This window comes from Martes martes (assembly GCF_963455335.1).
Source record: "Martes martes genome assembly, chromosome: 14".
NCBI lineage: Eukaryota > Metazoa > Chordata > Mammalia > Carnivora > Mustelidae > Martes > Martes martes.
Genome location: NC_137902.1, coordinates 55,320,031 through 55,344,709, shown reverse-complemented (window position 1 = coordinate 55,344,709; position 24,679 = coordinate 55,320,031). Strand labels below are relative to the sequence as shown.

The 24,679-nt window shown below is 45.4% G+C and overlaps 1 protein-coding gene across 1 annotated transcript; it reads right to left on the bottom strand.

Moving 5' to 3' along the window:
• Positions 1–1,625: 1,625 nt before the first annotated feature.
• Positions 1,626–6,926, bottom strand: PRF1 (perforin 1). Its single transcript, XM_080823236.1, has 3 exons — positions 6,802–6,926; positions 4,745–5,321; positions 1,626–3,634 (listed from the first exon to the last, which is right to left on the bottom strand). Exons 1-3 carry the CDS (start codon positions 6,902–6,904, stop codon positions 2,506–2,508), a joined length of 1,809 nt encoding a protein of 602 aa, XP_080679362.1. The 5' UTR covers positions 6,905–6,926; the 3' UTR covers positions 1,626–2,505.
• Positions 6,927–24,679: the final 17,753 nt, after the last annotated feature.

The window sequence follows — 24,679 nt, the reverse complement described above, 5'->3', positions numbered from 1 at the left end:
TAATCCCGCTTACGTGCCCTCCCACAGCATCCCCTCCTGAGGCGATCGCCTTGGGGGTTACGATTCCAGCCTATGAATTTTGAGGGGACACAAACATCCAGGCCATAGCAGAAGCCAAGGGCGTATTTAAATGGTAACAATTTCGGGAAGGGTTGTTTATAAAGGGCCTGTGTGCAAAGGTGTGGGGGGGCTATGGAGAAACACAGGGGGAACGCGGTAACTCGGGATCAGTACAGTGAAGCTCCTACCATCCCTGAGTCTGAAGGGGTGAGAGGGGGCAGTTGCCTGGAGAGAGATTGGCAGAGGCCCCCTGGGGAGGAGCGGTGACCCAGCTAGACACGGCCACCTCACTGAGAGACCAGAGGGGAGCAAACGCTCTATCTCTGAAACTGCCCCCTACCCCATCTCCTGCCCCCTGACAGCGGGGGGCAGACAGGTCAGCCCCCAGGCCAGAGCAGGGTGCGACAGGGTGAGGACAGAACCTGAGGAGGGCCACTGGAGGCGACCTGGCCCAGGAGCGAGCTCCCCGAGCAAACAAGGGGCCTCGGGCTGACAGTCTTCCAATGTCTGTGTGGGGCGCAAGGGAAAATGTCACACTGGGTCTCGACTTAGGGCTGAGGGCAAGCTGTCCCTCAGCAGCATCGGCCCGTTCCTCCTCCTCCTTGGCCATCCCACGCCTTTTCACCCAAGGGCCGTTTTCTCTAGAATCCTGTTGGTCTCTCCAGCTTTGGGCCTTGGAGTGGCGTGCCCAGGACTCAGAGACCTGGCTCTGCCAGAAACTTCTGCAACCACAGTTACATCCTCTGGGTCCCGGCTTCCCTAGGTGGAGCACCAGGCGGGGTAACAAGATGACCTTTCAGTACCTTTTACGGAGCACTGACCTTCTAGAAAGCCTTGTGGCCCCCTTCCAAACAGTCCTGAAAAGGGAGAAAAACGAAGAGTATCCTTTTGGGGAAACCAAGGCCCAGGGAACAAGGCGATTGCCGGAGGTCACTGATCCTGTGGGCCCTTAAACGAGGCTCCCCTCTTTGGTCAGAGTGGCCCCCCGAGCCAGGCCTGCTTTCCCAGAGGGGTATGGCCCACACCCATGTTTATTTTCAATTAGTGCAGCAGCCAGCGTGACCTTTCAAGATTTTTCTTGTGCTCTTGTTTGTGCGCGTGGCTGTGAAGGGAAAGGTGTAAGAACATTGGCTTCAACCGGCCTTTTAGATTCGGGGTCAGTGTAATATGACTCCTGGGCTTTGAGAGTATGGGTCCACACAAACCTCCAAGGCCTTAATTTGCAGGGACTTTCAAAGGGAGTCAGGAAGCCAGGCCAGCAACTCTGAGCTCCTCTGACTTGGCAACCCTGCACCAATCCTGCCAGTTGGAGGAGGCTGCCTGGATCGTGCCGCCCACCCCCGTGGGCCTGTGTCCCAAACATACGAAACAAGGACCATTTCATTTGACCACAGAACTCAAAGACAGGAAGCCTCAGACACCCCCTTGTTGGAGCCACTGCCTTCCCCCCCTCCAACTGTGGGGGACAGGGGAGAGCTCTTCAGCCTGCCACATGGGTTCTGTTGAAATGACAGCTTCCTAGCCGTTGGCTGTGGATTGATTATGGCCTGTGCACACCTTCTCTTTGACTTGCACATAGGTTTATTTTTACAAAGTGAACTTCCTTGCCAACAATTAGAGAAGTTAATTTGGGGTTTCTAGCTACTTCCAGAAATTCTGAGCCCCGCCAGCCCTCCTGCCTGGGAGTGCTTCGTGGGGGCAGAGCTGCAGCCCCCACTTCCCCCCATCTAGGTAAATCACGTGTCCTTCAGCTCCCCATAGTCCTCACCATTCCCTGTGGCCACACGGCTGGGAGCTAAAAGTCTGTTGCCTTTGGTCCCCGAGTTGGTGCTGCTGGGTGTTGAATCAAGAGTTACGAGGGAAGTAAAATATTTTGGGTCCCCACGTTTCCAACAAAAGTAGAATGCCAGTTTGTTGATTCCTGGCCCGCTCCGGGGTGAGTCGCGAGTCCTACTGTATAGGGTTGCTGATGTAGATGTCGGTCTCTAGGACAGCGTTTGGTCCCGGCCCTCTCCCCGGCCACAACCACCACCATGATGGTCACCATCACAGCACACGTATCAGTCCTCTGTCAGGCTGGGCACCCACGAGGCCAATCCAGACGGTCCCTGATTTGGCTGAGGGGCAAAGCTGGGCAAAGAAGAGAGAGCAAGCAGAGCAGCTGGGACAGACAGGGTTGGACCCAGTGGGGTGAAGAAGTCCCCATGCTGGTAAAGGCTGCAGGGAAAGCAGCTTGTTTCCAGGACTCGAGAGTATCAGAGAGCTGCGGCAGTTTGGACAGCAGACTCAGGGCTGGCCTATAAATTCAGCTACTTCATTGGAAAAAAAAAATAAGCCTCAGTTTTCCATCTGTCTAATGGGAATATGAAGATAGGCCATGGGTCCCTCTGTGAGAACCCCATTCATTCCGGGCTCCCTAGTCCTCTCGAGCAAGGCCCACCGCGCTTACCACACTGGCCCGCTCCGGTTCCCCGGAGGCGCCCCCAGAAGGCCGTGGGGGGCGTACTGCTGGCAGGTGGCCCCCTCCAGGTGAGGCAAGCACTTGGCGTGGTAGGAGAATCTCAGGTGGCCGTGGTTCAGGTTGCACTTCACCTCGTGTGAGCCAGACTGCGCTTTCTGGTCACAGGTGCCGAGGAGGTCATCATCCCAGCCATGGTCTTCGTCCCATACCTGCACCCTCAGGGGCCCCCCCGTGGACAGGAGCACATCTCCGAAGTCCAGCCGCTCCGCCCACTTGGGGTGGTTGCTGTTCCACACCGTGCTGGTTCTCAGCTCCTGGCCTCCGAAGAAGACCTTCAGGTAGGCGTCCGTGGCTGTGATGCGGTCTCCCCACAGGCCTGTCGCCTGGAAGTTCATCACCTCCAAGTGGGCCAGGCCCCTCTGCCGGGGACAGCAGTCCTGGTTGGTGACCGCTGAGCTGTGGCACACACACTGGCACGGGTTGTGGGGGTTCTTGTGCTGCCCCGGGGGGCAGGGCCTGCCGCAGTCCTTCCACCGGGCCTTGTCCATCACGTACTTGCTCACGGCCTGCCTCAGCGCCTCCCGCCGTGGGTCCCGGCTCTCCACCAGCACGTGCAGAGGCTCCAAGGTGTAGTCCACCAGGCCGGGCCTGTCCAGCAGGGAGTTCATCCAGGTGGAGAACTGCTCTGGCCTGGCCCCGTCCCCAAACAGCAGGTCGCCCACCGCGGTGTGGTGACCACCGACTATCTGGGAAAAGCGTTCCCGGTAGGACTGGTGGAAGGAAGCCTCCATCTTGTGCTGCTTCTTCTTCTCCTCACACGCCTTGAATTTTGAGGAAAGGCTAGCTTGGCTGTTGATGCTGACCTGGGCCTCGACGTTCAGGCAGTCCTCCACCTCGTTGGCCGTGAGCCCGTTCAGGGCCAGCTCACAGGTGCGCAGGGCAGTGAGGGCCGAGACCCGGCCGCCCAGCTCCATGGACCGGATGAAGTGGGTGCCGTAGTTGGAGATGAGCCTGACGTACTCGGCCTCTGTAGAGGTGTTGAAGTCGGGGGGCAGGTCGCTGACAGCCTTCTGGAAGTTGGGGTGGAGTGGGGGAGAGTGTACCACGTGAAAACTGAAAGGGGAGAGAAACATCAGATGGGCCAGCCGTGGTTGGTTTTCCCCATTCAGCCATCCCTCAGGGTCGACCAAGGTCACATGTAAGTGATAGAGAACTTGAACCCAGGTGGCCTGGCTCCAGGCCCATAGCTCTGGCCTGTTGGGGAAACCTATTCTGTCTGTTGCTCCTTGGTGAACTAAGCATGATGAATTTCTGCTTTTCCTTTGCCAAGTATTTTCTTTTCTTCCTTCCTTCCTCTCTCTCTCTCTCTCTCTCTTTCTTTTAAAGATTTTATTTATTTATTTGACAGAGAGAGAGAGAGAGACAGTGAGAGAGGGAACACAAGCAGGGGGAGTAGGAGAGGGAGAAGCAGGCTTTCTACTCAGCAGTGACCCTGATGCGGGGCTTGATCCCAGGACTCTGGGATCATGACCTGAGCTGAAGGCTGATGCTTAATGACTGAGCCACCCAGGGGCCCCTCCTTTTTATTTTCTAATTATAAAAGTGATGATACGACATAGATAGTGACCGTCTCGCTTTGGAAACCAGTCCCGTGGCCTTGTCCGTCTGTCCCCTAGATTGGGCTCCTGACAGCTCTGGCCACAAGGCAGGAAGCGCCCTGTCTCACTGTGGGGGATGTCAGGGTGGGTGACTTGGGTCCTCCGTGGAGACCATGTGTTTCTGGGGTGTGGGACCCAGGTCCCTGAGGAGAGGGGTGTGGCTGCTGCTGTCTAGCTCTGTAGCCCTAATTCCCAGCACAGAGGCTGCTACATGACGGACACGATTGTGGTCGGACGTGTGAACGAGTCCAAGTGATGGGAAGTCTCCTGCCCACAGGACAGGGGGACTGGGCACTCAGTAGATCGAAATGGCATCATGTCGGGGTTCTCAGCACAGCCTTGCTCATTTCTCCTCCACCTGTTCTCTCCTGGGGCTCTTCCCTTTCAGGGGCCCCGGGGAGAAGGCCTGAGGGCACCACACCACCCAGCCTATGAGAACCAGTGCTGTGTATCCTCCTGGTGGACTCAGCCTCCAAGTCCCCGCCCTGCCATCTGAGCGCTCCTGACCACACCAAGTTTCCCAGCCCTTTCTCTGAGCTCCTCCTCCCCGACCCGCGGTGCTCACCTGTAGAAGCGACACTCCACCAAGTCAGTGCTGAAGCTGTATTGGTCCTGGTGGGTCTTTTGGGCAGCGAAGTTGGCCATCTTGGAGTGCGAGCCGGCCATGGTCACATGCACCTCGGCGCTGGGTTTGGGAGACACATCCAGCCCCACCTGCCAGTCGTTGCGGATATGGCTGGCTGCCTCCTTGGCCACGCCCTCAGTGGAGGTGGCCTTGGCCCTGACCACTTGGCGCTGGCAGCCTGAGCCCTGGGCGCGCCAGTGGGTCAGTGCCAGGGGCAGACGCTGGAGGGCGCCCTCCTGCAGGGAGTTCTGGCAGAGGGTGCAGGTGCCGTCCGGCCGCAGGTAGCTCTCTATGTCCACAGGGAAGGAGCCCGAGCGCTTGAGGCTGGTCACGTCCACGCCCTCCCCCGCTAGTGCCGCGCCAGGCACGAACCCTTGGTTGTGCCGGCACTCATTGCGGGTGCCTGTGCGGCAGGGGGCTGGGGTGGGCGTGGGCAGCAGCAGCAGCAGGAGGCCCAGGAAGAACAGGTGGGCACCCATGGAGCTGCGGAGGCACGGGGGCGTTTGGGCTCCGGAAGCTGTGGGCAGAGGAACGGAGGATGAACCATTGTGGCATACGGAATGGAGAGGGAACGAGATGTGCCGTTAGTCTCTGAAAGTCAGAGCGGCAGTGGCCTTTACAAATCTGGCCCATCCCCCCACCTGTACAAATGGGCCCAAGGATGGGAAGTGACTTGCCCAGGGTCACACAGCCAGGTGGATCCCCTTGCTAGGATTTCACTATTTATTTGTTTGTTTGTTTATTTGCTTATTTTTTAAAGATTTTATTTATTTATTTGACAGAGAGTAACACAGCCAGAGAGGGAACACAAGCAGGGGGAGTGGGAGAGGGAGAAGCAGGCTTCCCGCTGAGCAAGGAGCTCAGTGCAGGGCTCAATCCCAGGACCCTGGGGTCGTGACCTGAGCTGAAGGTAGATGCTTAATGACTGAGCCACCTAGGTGCCCCTAAGATTTCATTATTTAAGGCCTAATGGGGACCCAGACTGATGGCTTTGAACCCGGGACCATAGCTGCTACCGGTGGGGAAGGGGCTCTGCACACAGAAGAGGAGGCAGAGTGCACATAGAGCAAATTTGGGGAGGGATCTGGGACTCTAGAGAATCCTGGATTCTAGGGAATTATCAGTTTGGGCCTCAGAACAAGCCAGGCTTTTCCCACCCCACCTCTCTCATTCTGTATCTGTCTGGCCGTCTCCCATGAAGCCCTTAACAGAATTGGGAAAGAAATAACTTATTGCCCTTATGGTCCCCACCTTCCTGTTGGGCCCGCTCTCTGAGCCTTGTGGGAGAACAACCCGCATTCCAAACTCGAAGCTGCGCACGTGCCTCTGCCCTTACACCCTGTGTGGGGAGGCCTTTAGGTCCCCTCTCGGGATCTCCCGATGCCCACACCTGCTCTGCCATCCTCTGCCGTGCTCTGCAGAATTCCAGCAGCGCCACGAGCTACCTGTTGCCTACTGTTGGGCAACCATGGGCTAGAAATTTCTTTCCTATTTTGAGGTGGCTTCAAAACAGGGACCTGTTTAGAATCTGGAGTCTCCACACTCTCCCCCTATCTGAAGTGGACTCCTTGGAGGCTTGCCCCTTCCAGCATCTGCCAGGGGCCACAGCCTCTCTGGAGAAAAGCCCGTGGGTCATCCTACTTGGGAGGCCGGCACAGCTGACAACGTCAAACCACAGAGTTCCATCTCTAGCCTGGGCCTCATTAGGCTCCCTGAACTCCCAGGGAGCCCATTTCCAGTTTTCTTAAAGTTTTCCCTGTCAGCCTCTGAAGGGGCCTTACAGACAATGCCCTATAACGTTTCCCCTTTCTTTGTGAGGACGTTGAGACGCAGAGCGGGCATGAGGCCACCCAGTGAGTCGGTGACAGAGCATTCTCACGGGTCACAGCACTTCCTGTTCCATCAGGCTCTTCCCTGGATGGAGCAGCCCCACTCCCAGGCCTTCCTGTCCCCACCCGGGGGCTCACAGCCTCCCCGACGCCCGCCTTCCTCCCTACCTGGAGTCCTATGCGCAGACGCTCTACACAGACATTCTCTCCCCACAGGAGATGCTCCTGAAATGGTGCTGTCAGCCCCCAGCAGGCTCACCACACAGCTCATCACCCCGGCCACCGTTCACATCACTTCTGCTTCCTGTCCCGCCCCTCCAGCTGTGGTCATGGGTCCCCTCGGCTCTCCCCCTCCCACCAGCACCCATCCTGTCCTCACCTCCTCATCCGGGCCTTCTGACAGCCCTCCAGGAAGCAAAGCTATGAGGGCCAGCGTCTCCTCCCCCAGCAGAGGTGCCTGGGGCCCAGGGGCCCAGGCTGACAGGTGAGGCTTGGTGTGGAGCACACCCAGGGGCCTGGGGACTTTGGGATTCAACTCTGGGGTTGAGGAGCGGGCCAGCAAGGGGAATCCCCCTGCTTCTGATCTACAGCATCACGTGTTTGAGACCTAGGAGGGGGCACAGTATAGGAGCTCACCACAGGGTCTCTGGCTGTGTGACCTGGCAAGCTTCTTTAGCCTCTCTGGGCCTCAGTTTTCTCAGCTAAAAAGGGAGATAATAATAGTGTGGACCCTACAGATTGTGAAGAACGGGAGAGTCACTATGTGTGAAGTGCTTAGAACAGTGTCTGGTTCTCAGCAAATGTGAACTCCCGTGACCATTCCCCCCCTCCCCAGGCAGTGGGGAGAAATTAGCCTCCTGGCCCTCTTCCTACCCACACCTGCTTCCCAACCCGGCCCAGGCTCTAGACCCCAAACGATGTACCCCAGGACACACTTACCTGTTCCCCCTTTTGTGAGGAGAACCAGCAGCCACACTGGTCCGCAGCCCCTCCCCAACCCTGGCCTGAGGTTGCAGCCACGGAGTGGGTGGGTAGACAAAGGGGGAGAGAGATGTGGGTGGGACCAGAGGCCCAGGGTCTTCACCCTTTGTCTTACCTGAGGTCAGGGTGGGGTGAGGTTTCCATGGGTTGAGTGACTCATGGGGTGACTTCTGGGGGGCCAAAATCACACTGGTTTGAGGTGAGGACAGCTGGGTAAGTGGGGGGCTGTTTTCAAGAGTTCACACTCCAACTGGTGTACGTGACGGGAACAAATAGCCACAGGCCCCAGACCACGTGTGACACCATGGGGTGGCTCATCCCTTGAGTCTGTGTACCCCCCCCACCCCCCCGTGAGGGCCTTGCTATTACGGGAACAGGGGCTTAGGTTGCCTTCTGGGAACCTGGATGCAATCTCCTCCCCGCGGTGCCCCCCCACCCCGTCTGTGCCTAGTTTTGTCACATGGGCATAAACAAGAGTTGGGTCATTGTTTGCATGGCAGCACGATGACGTATATTAAAATCTTTGGAACTTTCCAGAGACTGTTACCAGGTAAGTGCTCTGTGTGCATTCGTATTTCTGGAGCGGCATTCCGAGAAATTTGTTTCATTTTTACAAGATTTACAAGGGAACCCGATTAAAATAGGTCGATACATCTCAACACCAGCTTCTCGAAACAAAATTCAGTTTAAACAGGGAGGAAAAGGCCCTACATGTCCAATAGTGTTGGTACCATCGCATGAATAAAATTACGTCTCTGCGTTTAAGGAAAGGGTAGGGACACGCCGTGTTTCCTTCAGGAACAGAAAACATATTTCCTTCAGGAACAGAAAACAGAATCTAGTCTGATTCAAAACGTGTCTGTTGAATGCCCATGTTACTGCTGCTGCCACCTTTGGACATAAAAATCATCTGTAAATAACTAAAAGGAAAAAAGAGGTCAGGTGGCCGAGGCTGTGAGTTTAGTTCTGGAGGAAGTGACAGGTGAGGGAGAGGGAACAGGCTGTAGACTCAGCTTGTGGGACACTTACTGAGTTTGAACCCATTCCCAGGCTAGTTTGCTCATTCTTAACATCCAACGGAGGACTTTGGGACTTCTAACAGTCCTTGGATTCTTTCTTTCTTTCTTTCTTTTTTTTTTTTTTAAGATTTATTTATTTATTTGACAGACAGAGATCACAAGTAGGCAGAGAGGCAGGCAGAGAGAGAGGAGGAAGCAGGCTCCCTGCTGAGCAAAGAGCCTGATGCGGAGCTCGATCCCAGGACCCTGGGATCATGACCTGAGCCGAAGGCAGAGGCTTTAACCCACTGAGCCACGCAGGCACCCCAGTCCTTGGATTCTTGAGGAAATGTGCATTTAACACTTTCCAAGTGTCATGTGAAGTCGCTACAGTCCAAGGATTCCTGGGGGTGGGGCGTGTGACCCATTAAAGAGCGAGGATGACATCGAGGTCTACGACGACCTTTTTTGACCCTTGTGCCTGTGACAGCTGTTCTTTCCGGGTGACATTTAGCACTTCAGAAGAGAGTTACACACACCTTTTCGTCTGAGATGTAAGTTTTCACAGTGTGTTCAATTGCCAGACGCCCCCTATATGGTTTATGAGTAGTCCCTTTGTTGAAATAGAACTCACATGTAATTCACGCATTGGAAGCATACAATTCAGGGATGCCTGGGTGGCTCCGTCAGTTAAGCGTCTGCCTTCGGCTCAGGTCAGGATCCCAGGGTCCTGGGATCGAGACCCGCATTGGGCTCCCTGCTCAGCGGGAGTCTGCTTCTTCCTCGGTCTCTCCCCCTGCTTGTAGTGTCTCTCTCGCTCACTCTCTCTCTCAAAAAAATTAGAGTGTACAGTTCAGTGGTTTTTAGTATATTCACAGAGTTGCGTACCCACCACCAGATCAATTTTCCAATGTGTTCATCACTCTGAAAAAGAAAGCCCATATCCATCAGTGGTCACTGTTCTTTTCACTAGACACTGATCTACTTTCCGTCTCTATGGATGGAAGACAGAAAGTGGAGGATATTTCGTATCAATGGAGTCATGCAAGAGGTGACCTATGTGTCTGGCTTATTTCATATAACATCATATTTCCAAGGTTTATCCAAGTTGTACCCTGTACCAGTCCTTTGTTCCTTTTCCTGGCTGGAGCACAGTCCCTTGTATGGAGTCACCACATTTTATTCATTCATTCATTGTGGCCATTGAGTTGTTTCCACTTTGGGGCTGTTAGGAGTAATGCTGCTATGAACAGTTGTGTACAAGTTTTTGTGTGGACCTGGGTTTTCATTTCTCTTGGATATATACCTAATCATGGAATTGCTGGGTCATAGGGTAACTCTACATTTAACTTTCCAGGAATTGTTTTCCTATGGGGTGGCACCATTTTACTTTGCCACCAGCAGTGTAGGATGCTTCTAACTTCTCCACATTGTTGTTGCTATTGGATGTTTTAATTACAGCCATTCTCGTCGATGTGAAGTGGTATCTCAGGGTGGTTTTGATTTGGATTTCCCCACTGGCTAAGGATGGTGAGCTTCTTCTCATTTGCTTATAGGTCATTTGTGGATGTTCTTTGGAGAAATGTCAGTTCAAGTCCTTTGCCAATTTTTGAATTGTGTTATTTGTCTTTTTGTTGTTGATTTGTAATAGCTCTTTATATATTTTGGATTTGAGACCCTTTTCAGATAGATGACTTACAAACATTTTCTCCTATTCTGGGTTATCTTTTCACTTCTTCTTTTTTTTTTTAAAGATTTTTATTTATTTATTTGAGAGAGGGACAGTGAGAGAGAGCATGAGAGGGGGAAGGTCAGAGGAAGAGACAGAATCCCCGTGGAGCTGGGAGCCTGATGAGGGACTCAATCCCGAAATCCCGGGATCATGACCTGAGCTGAAGGCAGTTGCTTAACCAACTGAGCCACCCAGGTGCCCATGTTTTCACTTCTTAAGGTTGTCCTTGGAAGCCCAAAATGTTTTTTGTTTTTGTTTTTTTTAATTTATTTATTTGTTTGACAGACAGATTACAAGTAGGCAGAGAGGCAGGCAGAGAGAGAGAGAGAGAGAGAGGAGGAGGCAGGCTCCCCACTGAGCAGGGAGCCCGTTGCGGGACTCGATCCCAGGACCCTGGGACCATGACCTGAGCAGAAGGCAGAGGCTTTAATCCACTGAGCCACCCAGGTGCCCCCCAAAACGTTTTAAACTTTAATGTAGCCCAAAGTATTTGTTTGTCACTTTGTTGCTTATATATATTTTAATGTCATACTTGAGAGGTCTTTGCCTAACCCAAGATCATAAAGATTTACTCCTGTACTTTCTTCTAAGAGTCTCCTGGTTCTATCTCTTACATTTAGGTATGCTCCACCTAGAGTTAATTTTTGTGTTCGGAAAGGGGTCCAACTTCATTCTTTGGCATGTGGATATGGTTTTGACGTCTGTTTTCCTAAGGTTACTACATATTTACCCTTGACAGAAAAGCTCCAAGGATACTCCATGCAGTACGCATGAAGAAACTCTGGGTCCTGATTTCATCTACTTACATAAACCCTCCCTACTCTACATGCTACACAGCTGAACCATAATCAGAGAGGTGCTTCGACAAAACAGACATGTAAATTGCAGTTGTGTCTATTTTGAAAATACCTAAGACAGTGACAGTAGCATTCCCTTTATCCTGTGATTTTTCTTGGTTCCCTCTTCCTCTGGGGTTCTTCATGGAAAGACCCAGGGAGTCTTTCCTCTTTTTCCATTCTATGGGACGCCGGCACCCAGTTTTTATACTCAGATTTTTAACACTGAGCCCATATCTTCAGCAGTGATGGCTCTATTCGGATTTTCTGGCTTTTTTTTTTTTTTTCTGGTATCAGTTTTGGCAAATTACATTTTTCTAGGAAAATTTCCAATCTGTCTGAAATTTCACTGTTGCAGCCATAAAGTTATATATAGCAGTCTCTCTTTCTCTCTCTCCTGCTCTTAGGAAAAATATCTTTCTGAATCCATTAGCAATGCCCTCTTTTTGATCATAGTTTTTTATCATTGTTTCTTTCTTTTTTTTTCTAGATCAGTCTCACTAAAGGTTTTTCTATTTTTAATTTTTTTTTCAAAGAACCTGTTCTTGGCTTTATTAATCCTTTCTACTGAATCATTATTTCCTATTTGATCAATTTCATTCTTACCTTTTCATTTCCTTCCCTTTTCCCGTATTCTTTGGGCTCCTATTGTACTTCTACTAACTTTTTATTTTTATTTTTTAAAAATTTTTTTTAAAAGATTTTATTTATTTGTTTGACAGATCACAAATAGGCAGAGAGGCAGGCAGAGAGACAGGAGGAAGCTGGTCCCTGCTGAGCAGAGAGCCCCATTCGGGGCTCGATCCCAGGACCCCAGGATCACGACCCGAGCCGAAGACAGAGGCTTTAACCCACTGAGCCACCCAGGCGCCCCTCTACTTTTTTTTTTTTTCCCCTCTACTAACTTTTTAATAAAAGATTTTATTTATCTATTTTAGAGAGAGCATGAGCAGGGGAAGGGGCAGGGGGAGAGAAAGTCTAAAGTAGACTCCATGTTGAGCATGGAGGCCCACACAGGGCTCAATCCCAAGACCGTGAGATCATGACCTGAACGGGCCACCCAGGCGCCCCTTACTAACTTCTTAAGTTAAGCCCTTAGCTCGTTAATTTTCATTTCCCTTCCTCTTTTTTTTTTTTTTTAAGATTTTATTTATTTATTTGTCAAAGAGAGAGAGAGAGCGAGCACAGGCAGACAGAATGGCAGCAGAGGCAGAGGGAGAAGCAGGCTCCCTGCCGAGCAAGGAGCTGGATGTGGGACTCGATCCCAGGACGCTGGGATCAGGACCTGAGCGAAGGCAGCCGCTTAACCAACTGAGCCACCCAGGTGTCCCTCCCTTCCTTTTTAATGTAAACACTTAAGGCTCTACATTGCCCTAAAAATCTTTTAAACTGCCTCTCTATAGTTTTGGTAGGAAGTCTTTCTTCATTACTCCCTGGTTTCTTAACACTTTCCAAATGTCCTGATGATTTTTTCTTTAACCTGTGAATTATTTAAAAGGATACTTTCTACATTTTCAGGAAAATGGGTTTTTTTTCTACATTTTCAGGAAAATGGGGTTTTACCATCACTTGGCTAGTGATTTCTAATATAGTCACACTGTAGCAGGACATGTCTGGATGAAAGCCATTCTTCGATGCTAGTTGAAATTTTCTCTGTGGTTTACTAAATGATTTCATAAATGTTCCTGTGTACGTGAGAAGAATACTTGTTGGCTGATTTTTTTTTTTTTTGATGCAAGTTGCTATGTTCAAACCTACAGTCTCGTGATATATTAACTACTAAGGAAATCATGTTAAAGTCTCACACTGGGAAGACAGATTGTTCAAGACCTATAGATTTTCTCCTGCAATGAGAGTTCTGTCAACTTTGGCTTTGTATGTTTAAGGCTATTTTATTAAACAAGTTTAGCATCGCTTTGTCTTCCTGGTGAATTAAATTCTTTAAATCTTCCCAAAGGATGCTTCTCCCCACAAAGATCAATTTAGTCTGATATTAATAGAGCTATTCCGATTTTCTTTTTTTAATATAATTATTTTTGATTGTGGTAAAATACACATAATGTGAGGTCTACCATCTAGACCATTGTCAATCTGCCAACCTTCTTTTGATTAGTCCTCATGGGAGATCTTCCATCTTCCTTTTAAATTCCCTTTGTTTTTATGTTACAGGTAGGTCTCTGTTAAACATAGTGCATTGGGTTTTGTGATGTCTCCCAGTCTGGGTAGCTGACAGTGTATCCTTGAATTAGGTCCATTGACATTTACTGTTCTGTGAGAGTTTATTTCTACTGGCATGTGTTTGATCAATTTCCTGCTTTCCGTGCTTTCTCCTCTCTTTTCCTGCCTTTTTCTTCTAAGATTTTATCTATGTATTGAGAGAGAGCACGCAAAAGCTGGGGGGAGTGGCAGAGGGAGAGGGCGAAGCAGGCTCCCCGCTGAGCGGAGAGACCCATATGGGGCTTGATCCCAGGAGTCTGGGATCATGACCTGAGCTGAAGGCAGACGCTGAACTGACTGAGCCACCCAGATGCCCCTTCTCCTGCCTATAGATTGACTAAACTTTTGAAAAGTCACATTCTTTTCTCTGTGCCGGTTGACTCTCAGAGCCTTTCTGATTCTTCAGTGGTTACCCATGAAAACGCTACCATGCATCCTTAGCAAGGTTGAAGTTTTCTCGTCGTTCTCCCTTCTAGGGATTTCGTGACCTTAGAATGCTGTCAACTAAAATCACCCTTTCTCATCCTCAGGGGTATTGTCGTCTGGGACTTTTGTTCGTTCTTCCTTTTCCTGTACGGACTTAGTCACGGGTGCCATCCCTGGATGCCGTCAACATTTGCTTATATTTATTCACACATTTGTCAATTTCTTTGCTCCTTAGTCTTTCATCCCCGAGCTTCCTGGATTGGTTTTTTGTTTTTTGGTTTTGTTTTTTTTTCCCTCTTAAAGTGCTATGCACTAGAAGTGCCTTTGGCAGCACCCGCTATCAGTTTCTGTTTGCTTGAAACGTCTTTATTGGTTTTGAATCATAATTTTAGCGAGTTGACACTTTGAAGTCCCTGATGGTTGACACCTCTCGGCATTTTGAGGTCATTTCACTGTTCCTGGCTTTCGTCATTGCTGTTGTTTACCTGTTATTCTGTGTAGTGAATTCATCTATTGGGGGCGGGGAGGAAGGACTGTTTCTAAGATCTTCTCATTTTTTATTTTTTGAAAGCTTGCTACAAAGTATGGATCTAGATATGACTTTCTTCTTAATTTATCCTTTTCAGGGTTTGTTCTTCCAGAATCTGAGGACTCACATCTTTCTAGATGCATATCCTGTCGCCCTGGCTCTCTCTAGTTTTGCCTTGTGGTCCATCCGGCAGGAATGCAACAAGACCCCCTCACTCTCTCCTCCTTGTCTGTTACGCTCTTTTTCTTGCTTCCTACTTTTTGTGTGTCTCTATGGTGTGCTCCTTGGTTTTTCTCCACTTCTTTGTTCCAGTTCCCTAATGCTTGTTTTCTCTGTGTTGAATCTGTGATTTAATCCATCCACGGAGTTTTTAGATGAGCTCATGCATCTAACAAGATGCAAACATCCAAACAATGTAAAAACATATTTAGTAAATAACTTCCTTCCTGGGGCACCTGGGTGGCTCAGTGGGTTAAGCCTCTGCCTTCGGCTCGGGTCATGATCTCAGGGTCCTGGGATTGAGCCCTGCATTGGGCGCTCTGCTTAGCAGGGAGCCTGCTTCTCTGCACTCCCCCCCCCCCCCCGGCCTGCCTCTCTGCCTACTTGTGATCTTTCTCTCTGTCAAATAAATAAATAAAATCTTAAAAAAAAAATAACCTCCCTCTTGCCCCCTTCCAATCTACCTCCTCAGGTGCCACTTTTTTCTCTTTTTTAGTTTCTTTGATGTCTTCTCAGAGTTATTCCCCCCATAAAAATATAAGTAAATACTAGTAAAAATATTTTCTTATTTTCTCCCTTCCTTATATAAAATGAAGCATGTTATACATCTTGCTTCGTGCTTTATTTTGTTTTAATATGGTATACTTCAGAGATATTTTCTTATCAAAATTAGGGAGTTTCCTCATTCTCTTATTTTTTAAATGGTTGCATAGTACTTCTTTTTTTTTTAGTTAACATATAATGTGTTATTTGTTTCAGGGGTACAGGTCTTTGATTCATCAGTCTAGTGTTTCATTCATCGAAGAAACATAATATATTTGACCAGCCTCCCACTGACGGCCCTTTGAGTTATTTAGTCTTTTGCTCTTAAAAACAATGTTGCAGTTGAGTAACTCATACATAAGGCATTTGCTGGATCAGAACACTATGAGTATTCAATTTTGTTGTGCATAAGACATATAAAAGTACACACACACAGGGGCACTTGGGTGGCTCAGTTGATTAAGCGTCTGACTCTTGATCTCAGCTCAGGTCTTGATCTCAGGGTCATGAGTTCAAGCCCCACATTGGGCTCCATGCTGGTTGCAGAGCCTACATAAAAATACACACACACACACACACACAATTTACATATATATATATATATATATAAATTTACATATATATATATACACACGCACACATGCGTATCTATACATACTTTACACATACACATATATAGTGTAAATATACATGCATATAGAAGAGTGTCTCTGTCCATACACACACACAAAACAGACACTCTCCATAGGGCTGGCATTCAATTTTCACTCTACCAGCAGTTCATGAGTGAGTTGGTTTTCCCTCCATCTTACCTTCAGAATGTGTGGTCTTCTAGATTTTTCTTCCATTAATTTTGACTTACAGTGATGTATTTTTTATTCACAAGATCTCTGTTTCACTCAGTTCCACATTGGTGATTCTGTTTTCATTCTGTTCTCAATTCTGTGATTATGCGTTGTGATTATATTCTTTAAAAAGTTTTAAAACATTCAAACACACTTATTTAAAATTTTACATCTAGGCATGCCATATCCGAAGACTTTGGTGCATCTGATTCTTTATCTTGTTGTATCAATGGACTCTGCCCTCCTGGTGGCTTGTATACCTGGGTGTTTTGCCTGGAGTTTGGGCTGCGTGCTCCTGCGTGGCTGCTCTTTATCTGTGGGAATCCTGCAAAGCCCCGGCTAAGAATATTCTTTTAAAGCAGGTTTGGACTTGCTTATTGAGACACCTCCCAGCTTCCCCCACCCACCTGTTTATGTTTATTTGTTGGCATGGCATAGTTTGCCCTATACCAGCAGTGTAAATTTGAGCCACAAATGTAGGGAAGGGAGGTCTGTGGTTATTAGGTTTTAAGAGAGTCTCTGTCCTTCTACTCAGATTTGTGACTGACACAAACAAATGTCTTTCTTGATTCCTTTTCCTAGTAAATAGATCTTTTTTTCTAGTCTACGCTTTCACTGACATTATTAGCCCATGGAGAATTTATTTAAGTTTTATGTGGGGTGATCTCAGCTCCCATTGCCCTTCCCCTCTCCCAAGACATTATTGCCTTTTCCTTCTGTGGTCATTATAACCGGGATCTGGTTTCCCTGGGTTGGCGTGTGCTTCAGGATATCCACGGCCGGTCAGCCTGCTTTTCTCTCTAGTTCTTATTTCTTCAGTTTTTGACCTCTTGGGATAGTTCTTACTTATTTTCAATTTCATCTGTGCTTTCGGATACGTGTCATACTCAACTCAGCCTTTCTAGGTGTTTTTGCAGCAGGGTAGATTTTAGGAAGAATTATTCTCTAATATTTGATCTCACAAAATATTATTTATTCAATAAATATTTCATTCAATAGCATTGAATGAAATAAACGTTTATTAATCACCTACTATGTGCTAGACTAACTATTCTATTCTATTTCATTCTAAAAGATTCAGAACACTGATTAAGTATAGCAACTACCAGTAAATTCACACACCATTAGATGAAGGGGAAATTTCTTCCTGTTTTAACAAAGAAGTCTTTAACCCATGGTGGATGATGGCTATGATCCATGTGGTGGTTACATGCTGACATTTAAAAAAAAAAAAGATTTATTTTTATTTGAGAGAGAGGGAGTGAAAGAGAATGCGTGAGCAATTTTATTTTATTTTATTTTATTTTTATTTAGATGGGGAGAAGGGCAGAGGAAGAGAATCTCAGGCAGACTCCCCACTGAGCGTGGAGTCCCATGCTGGGCTCCATCTCACAATCCTGAGATCAATTCCAGAGTCGAAAACAAAGGTTGGTCGCTTAACCGACTGTGCCACCCAGGCACCCCGACAACATTTTTATGTGAGATTGACCCTACCTAAGTGGCACTAAGAAGGCATTGGTCATACTCTTGGTTTGCAGTTTATCCCACCACATTAATCTCTATTGACTCATAGAACAAGACTCTAGATTACTAACATGCATGTCATGGAAATGAATGGTAGGAGTCAAATCTCTTGCTTTTAAAAAATCAATGAAAATAACAAGGTTGCTATAAGGGGAGCCTACTGTGGAAATCTCCCAGTGCCCGCATTCTGGGAAAGACATCAGGCTCCTCACTCCTCCTGTCCATTCTGTATTTCTCTTTCAGATGACATTGCCTTCCTCTCCTTTTCTTTCTCTGCTCCATTCTTCCCTTTTACCAGGCTGCCTTCTTGGCTCACCCATCAGCTTCAACGGTCCCATCATGGCTGTTGGAAAATGGCAGCGCAGCCTTTCCAATCGGCTCCAAGGCTTACCCTCGTGACTTTGTATGGCACAGACTTTTTAGCTTACAAAGACCTTCACATGCATTATTTTGTCTATGCCTAACAATGTTGTGATATGAACAGAATGTTGTTACCCCTGACACACACCCCTGATTATTTTTTAAATGAAAAAAGAAGAGAACCCACAAGAAGGGGTACTTGCCCAACATGACATAGCCAACAAGTGGCAGAGCAGGGACCAAACTCTGGTTTTCTGGCTCAAGGCCAACGCTTTCTAAGGAGCCCAGCTCACGTACAGCTGCCTAGTAAATCCACATCCAAGTGAAATTCCAACGTCTGGAAAAATTGGTTTCTAACTCATCAGTGAGTGTTCAATTTTCTGATATTTCTATTAAAGAACAGTTGGTCTGGGATTTCTCTGTGAGAGTGGTGGCTTCAGATAACAGAGCTCAGAAAGCTGGTGTGACTTTCGTGAATGTTCTCAGGGCTATGCCTGGCCATGTCTGGGAGTTTTGCGATGAGTTATTAGCAGCCAAGGGTTTGTGAAAACATAAACATCTCACTGAGCTCAAACCTGAATGGAAAAAAGAAAAAAAAAAAGAAATTCTGAGTAAGAGTCTGACTAATGACTTTTTGGAAGAAATTGAGCAGTGTCTGAGACTTTTCCATCTGCCTTTCAGCTAGAAAAGTTTCTTCCTAAAACCCCATGGCCCTGTGCATTTATGCAGCACAATGTACAATGCACATTCACCTACTGTGGTCAACGATGAAGTCTTTGCTGAGCACCTACTGTGTGCCAGGTGCTGCTGGAAACTGATGATTTACAAAGGCATATAAGCCAGGACTCCATCCTTGTTTTTTTTAAATTTTATTTATTTATTTGACAGAGAGTGATCACAAGTAGGCAGAGAGGCAGGCAGAGAGAGAGAGAGAGGGAAGCAGGCTCCCTGCTGAGCAGAGAGCCCGATGCGGGACTCAATCCCAGGATCCTAGGATCATGACCCGAGCCAAAGGCAGAGGCTTTAATCCACTGAGCCACCCAGGCACCCCCAGGACTCCATCCTTAATGGAGACTACAATCCATAAAGTTGTAACACTGTGATCATCTTATCATCTTGGGCATCAGAAAGTCTGGTCAAAACACCTGTTTTAGCACAACCAACAATCAACCTTGGGATAAGTATCTAATCTCTTTCAACCCCTGTGTCCATATATGTAAAAAAAGACCAATAATTTATCTACCCAATTAGGCCTATAATCAGGGTTTTGCTGTGGCGATTAAGAGGTAATATATGTGGTGTCGAATGAAAAATCTAAGTGAAAGTTAGGGCATTGGCATAAAATCTTAGACGAGGTTTGGGATGTGTGTCTTAGAAATGAGGAGCTGCTGTGGTCCAGAGTGGGAGCAGGGTCCAGATAGCCCACTCCTATAACCAGAATAGGATGCTCTGGAAGGATTGACAGGTGACCGAGATTGTGCAGAAGTTTTTCAGGGAAAGGAATAGCAGGAGCAGAGGCATGGAAGTGAGAAAGAGAGAGTGTTTAGGGGTAGGTGTGTTTAGGGGTAGGACTAGCATGTATGGTGCAAGGGGGTATGCATTAATAATTGTAACTATTATAAATATCCTATGTCTAATACCACCTGCCAGGCACCTTGGGGAGTGCTTTACAATCATGATGTAAATTAGTCCTCCCAAGAGCACATGCCATGCCCCCTATGAAATGTTGAAACTCATCAGCCAAATATCTCTTCTAGAACAAAGCCCTACACTGAGGGGAAATGGCTGGAAGTAAACAAGAAGACAGGGCAGAGCCAAGTAGGGAGAAGATCCAGATAAGTAGGAGACCCCAGTTTCTGTGAACACCTGCACGTACAATGCGCGCGCGCACACACACACACACACACACACACACAGTAGGGGAGAGTAACAGAGGAAACAGTTCGCAAGCTCCTCTGAAGCCCATCTCAAAGACATTTTTCAGTACAACAGAAGATGGAGCCCTAGAGTCATGAATCTTGGCCAAGAAATCCTCTCCCATTCTCCCCACTTCAGAGTACAAGGAAGCCTATCTCACTTAAACATGAGCAACAGAACAGGACTGCAGAGAAGGAACCCAGCTCCATTCAGAGTTCTTATAAGAAAAGAGATGAATGAGCATAATAATAGGCCATCAGATCATGATGGCCCCTAGAAAGACTTGCTCACAAAACAAATGAAATTTTTAATTTAATATTTCAAAATGAGCTAAAAGAATTTTTTTAATGATGGAAGCTATGAAATCAAAGCTTAACTCAGGATTATAAAAATTCATAAATGAGGTGATTGAACAAAAAGAAGACTTGAAAAGAGCTCACATATAATTAAGAAAGACAATCTTTCTTTTCTAAAAAGAAAAACCATTTCAGAAATGAAAAAAAAATGAGTAAATACAAGAGCAAAAAAATAACACAAATAATATCATAACAGAAGTAGATGAAAAGGAGGAAAATTAAAAAGCAATAAAAATAAACTGGGAAGTGAAAAAGAAAAGATATGGGAGAAAGTGATAGATATGGAAGACAGAGAAGATCCTACCTCCATGTAAAAGAGAACCTAAAGAAGAAAACTGAAGAAGTGGGACAGAGTAAATACCCGATCACAGTGAAACACTTTACCCTCCGTCTCTCTGTGACTGATGAAGTAAGTAGACAATAAAATCGGTGTTGATATAGAAGATTTGAACAACGTGATTGATAAGCATGACCTATTGAGGTGTATAGAGCATTGCATCCATGTGCTAAAGAAATACATCTTCTTTTCCAGTGCACATTAAGTATTTCTCTAAATTGGCCATATAATGGGCCATAAAATAAGTCTAGAAAATGAATTCAATTTCAAAAGATTGAAATTTTATAGACAGTATTCTATGACTCAGTGGATTAAGCTAGAATCAATTCTATGAACAAAATACAAAAGAAAATTCCCAAATGTTTGGGAATTAAATTCTTTTAAAATAACCCCAGTCAAGGAATAAATTGAAAAATACTTTCAACTGGATGATAATAATAACAGGACATACCAAAATATATGGGATGCAGTTAACATCATGCTTAGAGGAAAATTTATAGCCATAAATGCATACATCAAAAAAGGAGAGAAATATTTACTATCAATAATCAAAATAACCATTTCCAGGTGTTAAAAAGGACAACAGATTAAATCCAAACAGTGTGGGAAGGAAATAATGAAGAGAAGAAATTAATGAAACAGAAAGAAAATATACAATAAGAAAACCAATAGTCATAGCTTGGTTTTCAAAATGTTAAATAAAATTTATGAACCCTTAGCCAGACTAATATAGACAAAGAGAGGGAAAAGGCACAACTCGACGACATCAGGAATGAAAAAGTGCTATTGGTACAGAGCCGACATACATTAAAACAATCATAAGTTATTATGAATAACTGTATACCAATAAATTTGACAATATAAATAAAATCAATACATTTCCTTAAAGTAATATCTTACCAAAATTAACATGGAAAGAAATAAAATGTCTGAATAATCCCAAACCTAGAAAAAAATGTTTTTCCTTTTATTGTTGTTGTTGTATAAAATATTGTCTTTATATAGAAATCAACTGTTTTATTCCAGGTCAGTGTCTCCAATGTTATGCCTTCCTGAGAGATTTTAAAGAATAATTTGGATTATAAATCAATTTAACTCTACATAACAGCTGTAAATCTGTTTTTGATTTTTTTAAATTAAGATATACAAACCATAAAAGTCACTTTTTTAAAGTGTAAAATTTAGTAGTCTTAAGTACATGCACTATGTTGTGCAACCATCACTGCTATCTTGTGTCAGAACATTTTCATTACCCCAAAAGAAACTTCATATCTATTAACAGTCACTCCCCATTCTCTCCTCCCTTCCCTGTGCCAGTCCCTGGCAACAACTGATCCACTTTCCCTCTCTATGGGTTTGCCTATTCTGGAAATTTCATGCAAATGGAATCATATGACAAGTATGTGTATTCTTGTGTGTCCCAGGACATTTAATTAGCACAGGCTTTCAAAGTTTGTCCATGTAGTAACACTTATTAGTACTGTATTCTTTTTATGTCTAAATAATATTCCACTGTATAATTATACCACATTTTGTTCATTTAATTATCAGTTGATCAATTGTTTCTGCTTTTTGACTACTATGAACAATGGAGCTATCAGCATTCCTGTACAAGTTTTTGTGTGGATCTACATTTTCACTCCTTGTGGGTGTGGAATTGCTGGGTCATATGGTAACTCCAGGTTTAACTTTTTGAGGAATTGCCCAACCATTTTCCAAAGTAGTTGCACCATTTTACATTCCCACCAACACTATATGAATGTTCCAATTTCTCTACAACCTAGTCAACATTTGTAGCCATTTGTCATTTTGATTATACCATCCTAGTGCATGTGAAATGGCCTCTCATCGTGGTTTTGATTTGCATTTTACTAAGGTCTAATGATGTTGAACATCTTTTCATGTGCTTATTGGTCATTGTGTATACTTTCTTTGGAAAAATGTCTATTCAAGTACTTTGCCTCTTTAAAAAGTAAGTTATTTTTCTTATTGTTGGGTTGTAAAAGTTGTTTATATATTCTGGATAATAGACCCATTTTAGGTATATGAAAAGCACTTGATGCAATTTAATACCCATTCATGATAAAAACTCTTAATAATCTAAAAATAGATGAGATATACACCTGTCATCATACTTAATGGTGACATAGTAAAAGCTTTTCCTTGGAAAATGGGAACAAGACAAGTGTGTTTCCTTTCACTAACTTTGTTCAGCATTATATTGGAGGTTGTAGTTAGTACAGTAAGCAGGAAAAGGAAATAAAGGCATATGGTTGGAAAAAAAGAAAAATTATCACTTTATGAAAATGATGTATTGAGTACATTGAATATTGAAAAGACTCTAATCAATAAAATATTGGATTAACAATAAATTAGCAATGTCCCTGGATTCCAAGTCAGCGTACCTGCAATGATTATAAAATAAATTTTAAAAAATGATTCAATTTAACATAACATCATAGTACATCAAATTCCTAGGAAAAAGTTTAATGAAGTACAAAAACCTTCAAAAACAGTACTGAGGTAAATAATGTAATGGAAGGATATACCATGTTCATGAATTAGAAGAGTCAAGGTTGTAGAGGAGTCATTGCTTCCCAGTTTGATCTATAGATAAAATGCAATTCTACAAAATCCTGTTTTAATATGGAAATTTATGGGCCAACTCTAAAATCTATATGGAAATGCAAAAGGCCAAGGATAGTCAACAATATATAGAGGAAGAACAAAGCTGGAATGGAAAATTTTTACCACCAAATATAAAGTCTTACTGTAAAGCTATAGTAATGGAATCAATAAGGTGTTGTCATACATACAGAAAAATAGACCAATGGACAGAACAGGGTCCAGAAACAGACACACATATATGATCACCAGTTTCCAAGAAATGCGTCACTGAAATACAGTGAAAGAATGTTCTTCTCAATAAATGATATATGAAATTTGAATACCCATGTAGGAAAGACATGCATGTTGAATCTTACTGTACCTCATGTAAAAATAAATTCTAGATGTAGGTAGAATTAAATGAAAAAAATAGTAAGGCTTCTAAAAGACAACATAAGATATTATCTGTAAGACCTTGGTGAGGGAAAGATTTATTAAGTATGATTTAAAAAGGTTTACTAAAGGAAAAATGGATAAATTAGAGTTTATGAAAATGAAGAATTTCTGTTCATGAAGAGATATGAAGAGAGTAAAGAGCAAGAGACAGTAAAGCAGGAGAAATCCTTTTTTTTTTTTTTTTTTTTTAAATTTTTTAAGTAGGCTCCAAGCCCAGCATGGAGTCCAACATGGGGCTTGAATTCAACCCTGAGATCAAGACCTGAGCTGAAATCAAGAGTCAGACACTCAACCAACTGAGCCACCCAGGTGCCAGAGAAGAAACCTTTTTTAAAAAAGATTTTATTTATTTATTTGAGAGAGAGAACGAGAGAGAGAGAGAGAGAGAGAGCAAGCATGAGAAGAGGGAGGGTCAGAGGGAGAAGCAGACTCCCCACCAAGCAGGGAGCCTGATGTGGGACTTGATCCCCGGACTCCAGGATATGACCTGAGCTGAAGGCAGTTGCTTAACCAACTGAGCCACCCAGGCGCCCCAGAAGAAACCATTTTTAATAGACAGGTCCAACAAATGATTAAAATTCAGAATATAAATAAGCTTCTACAAATCCATAAGAAAAAGGCAGATGACCCATGGTCAAACCATTTAGATGACTATTTAGAAGTATCTTTTAAAGATTAACATACATATCCCATGGTGAGGTAATCCCGATCCTGGGAACATACCCCCCAGAAACGATTGCTCTGTCCAACCAAAGCTGCGTAAAAGAATGGTCATAGCAATGCTATTTCTAACAGCCCAGATGGAAACCACTCCAGTGTCTACTAATAATAGGATGGCTGAATGAACGATAGTATGTGGAATTCTACACAGCAACAAAATGGAGCCAACAACCAATACAGGAAACACTGACGGGTGACTCGTGCATGTAAAATGTTGAGTGAAGGAAACCAGACACAACAGAATATGAACTGTATGATTCCATGTATATGGAGTTTAAAATAGGGAAAACTAATCTCTGGTGGCAGAGGTCAGAATGGTGGTGATTTTGTGAAGGGTTAAGGAGGGGGAGACTACAGGGGGCGGTCATCTGGGGGGCTCACGGTGCTTTATTGCTTGGTCTGGGAAGTACTTACATGAGGTAAGGGTATATATTTCTCAGACA

Excerpts from the sequence above, each read along its gene's own strand:
- PRF1 (XM_080823236.1), bottom strand. The coding sequence starts at position 6,904 with ATGAGCTGTGTGGTGAGCCTGCTGGGGGCTGACAGCACCATTTCAGGA. Across the intron at positions 5,322-6,801 it reads GTCTGCGCATAGGACTCCAG|CTTCCGGAGCCCAAACGCCC; the intron begins GTAGGGAGGAAG and ends CTCTGCCCACAG. Across the intron at positions 3,635-4,744 it reads GTGGAGTGTCGCTTCTACAG|TTTTCACGTGGTACACTCTC; the intron begins GTGAGCACCGCG and ends CTCCCCTTTCAG.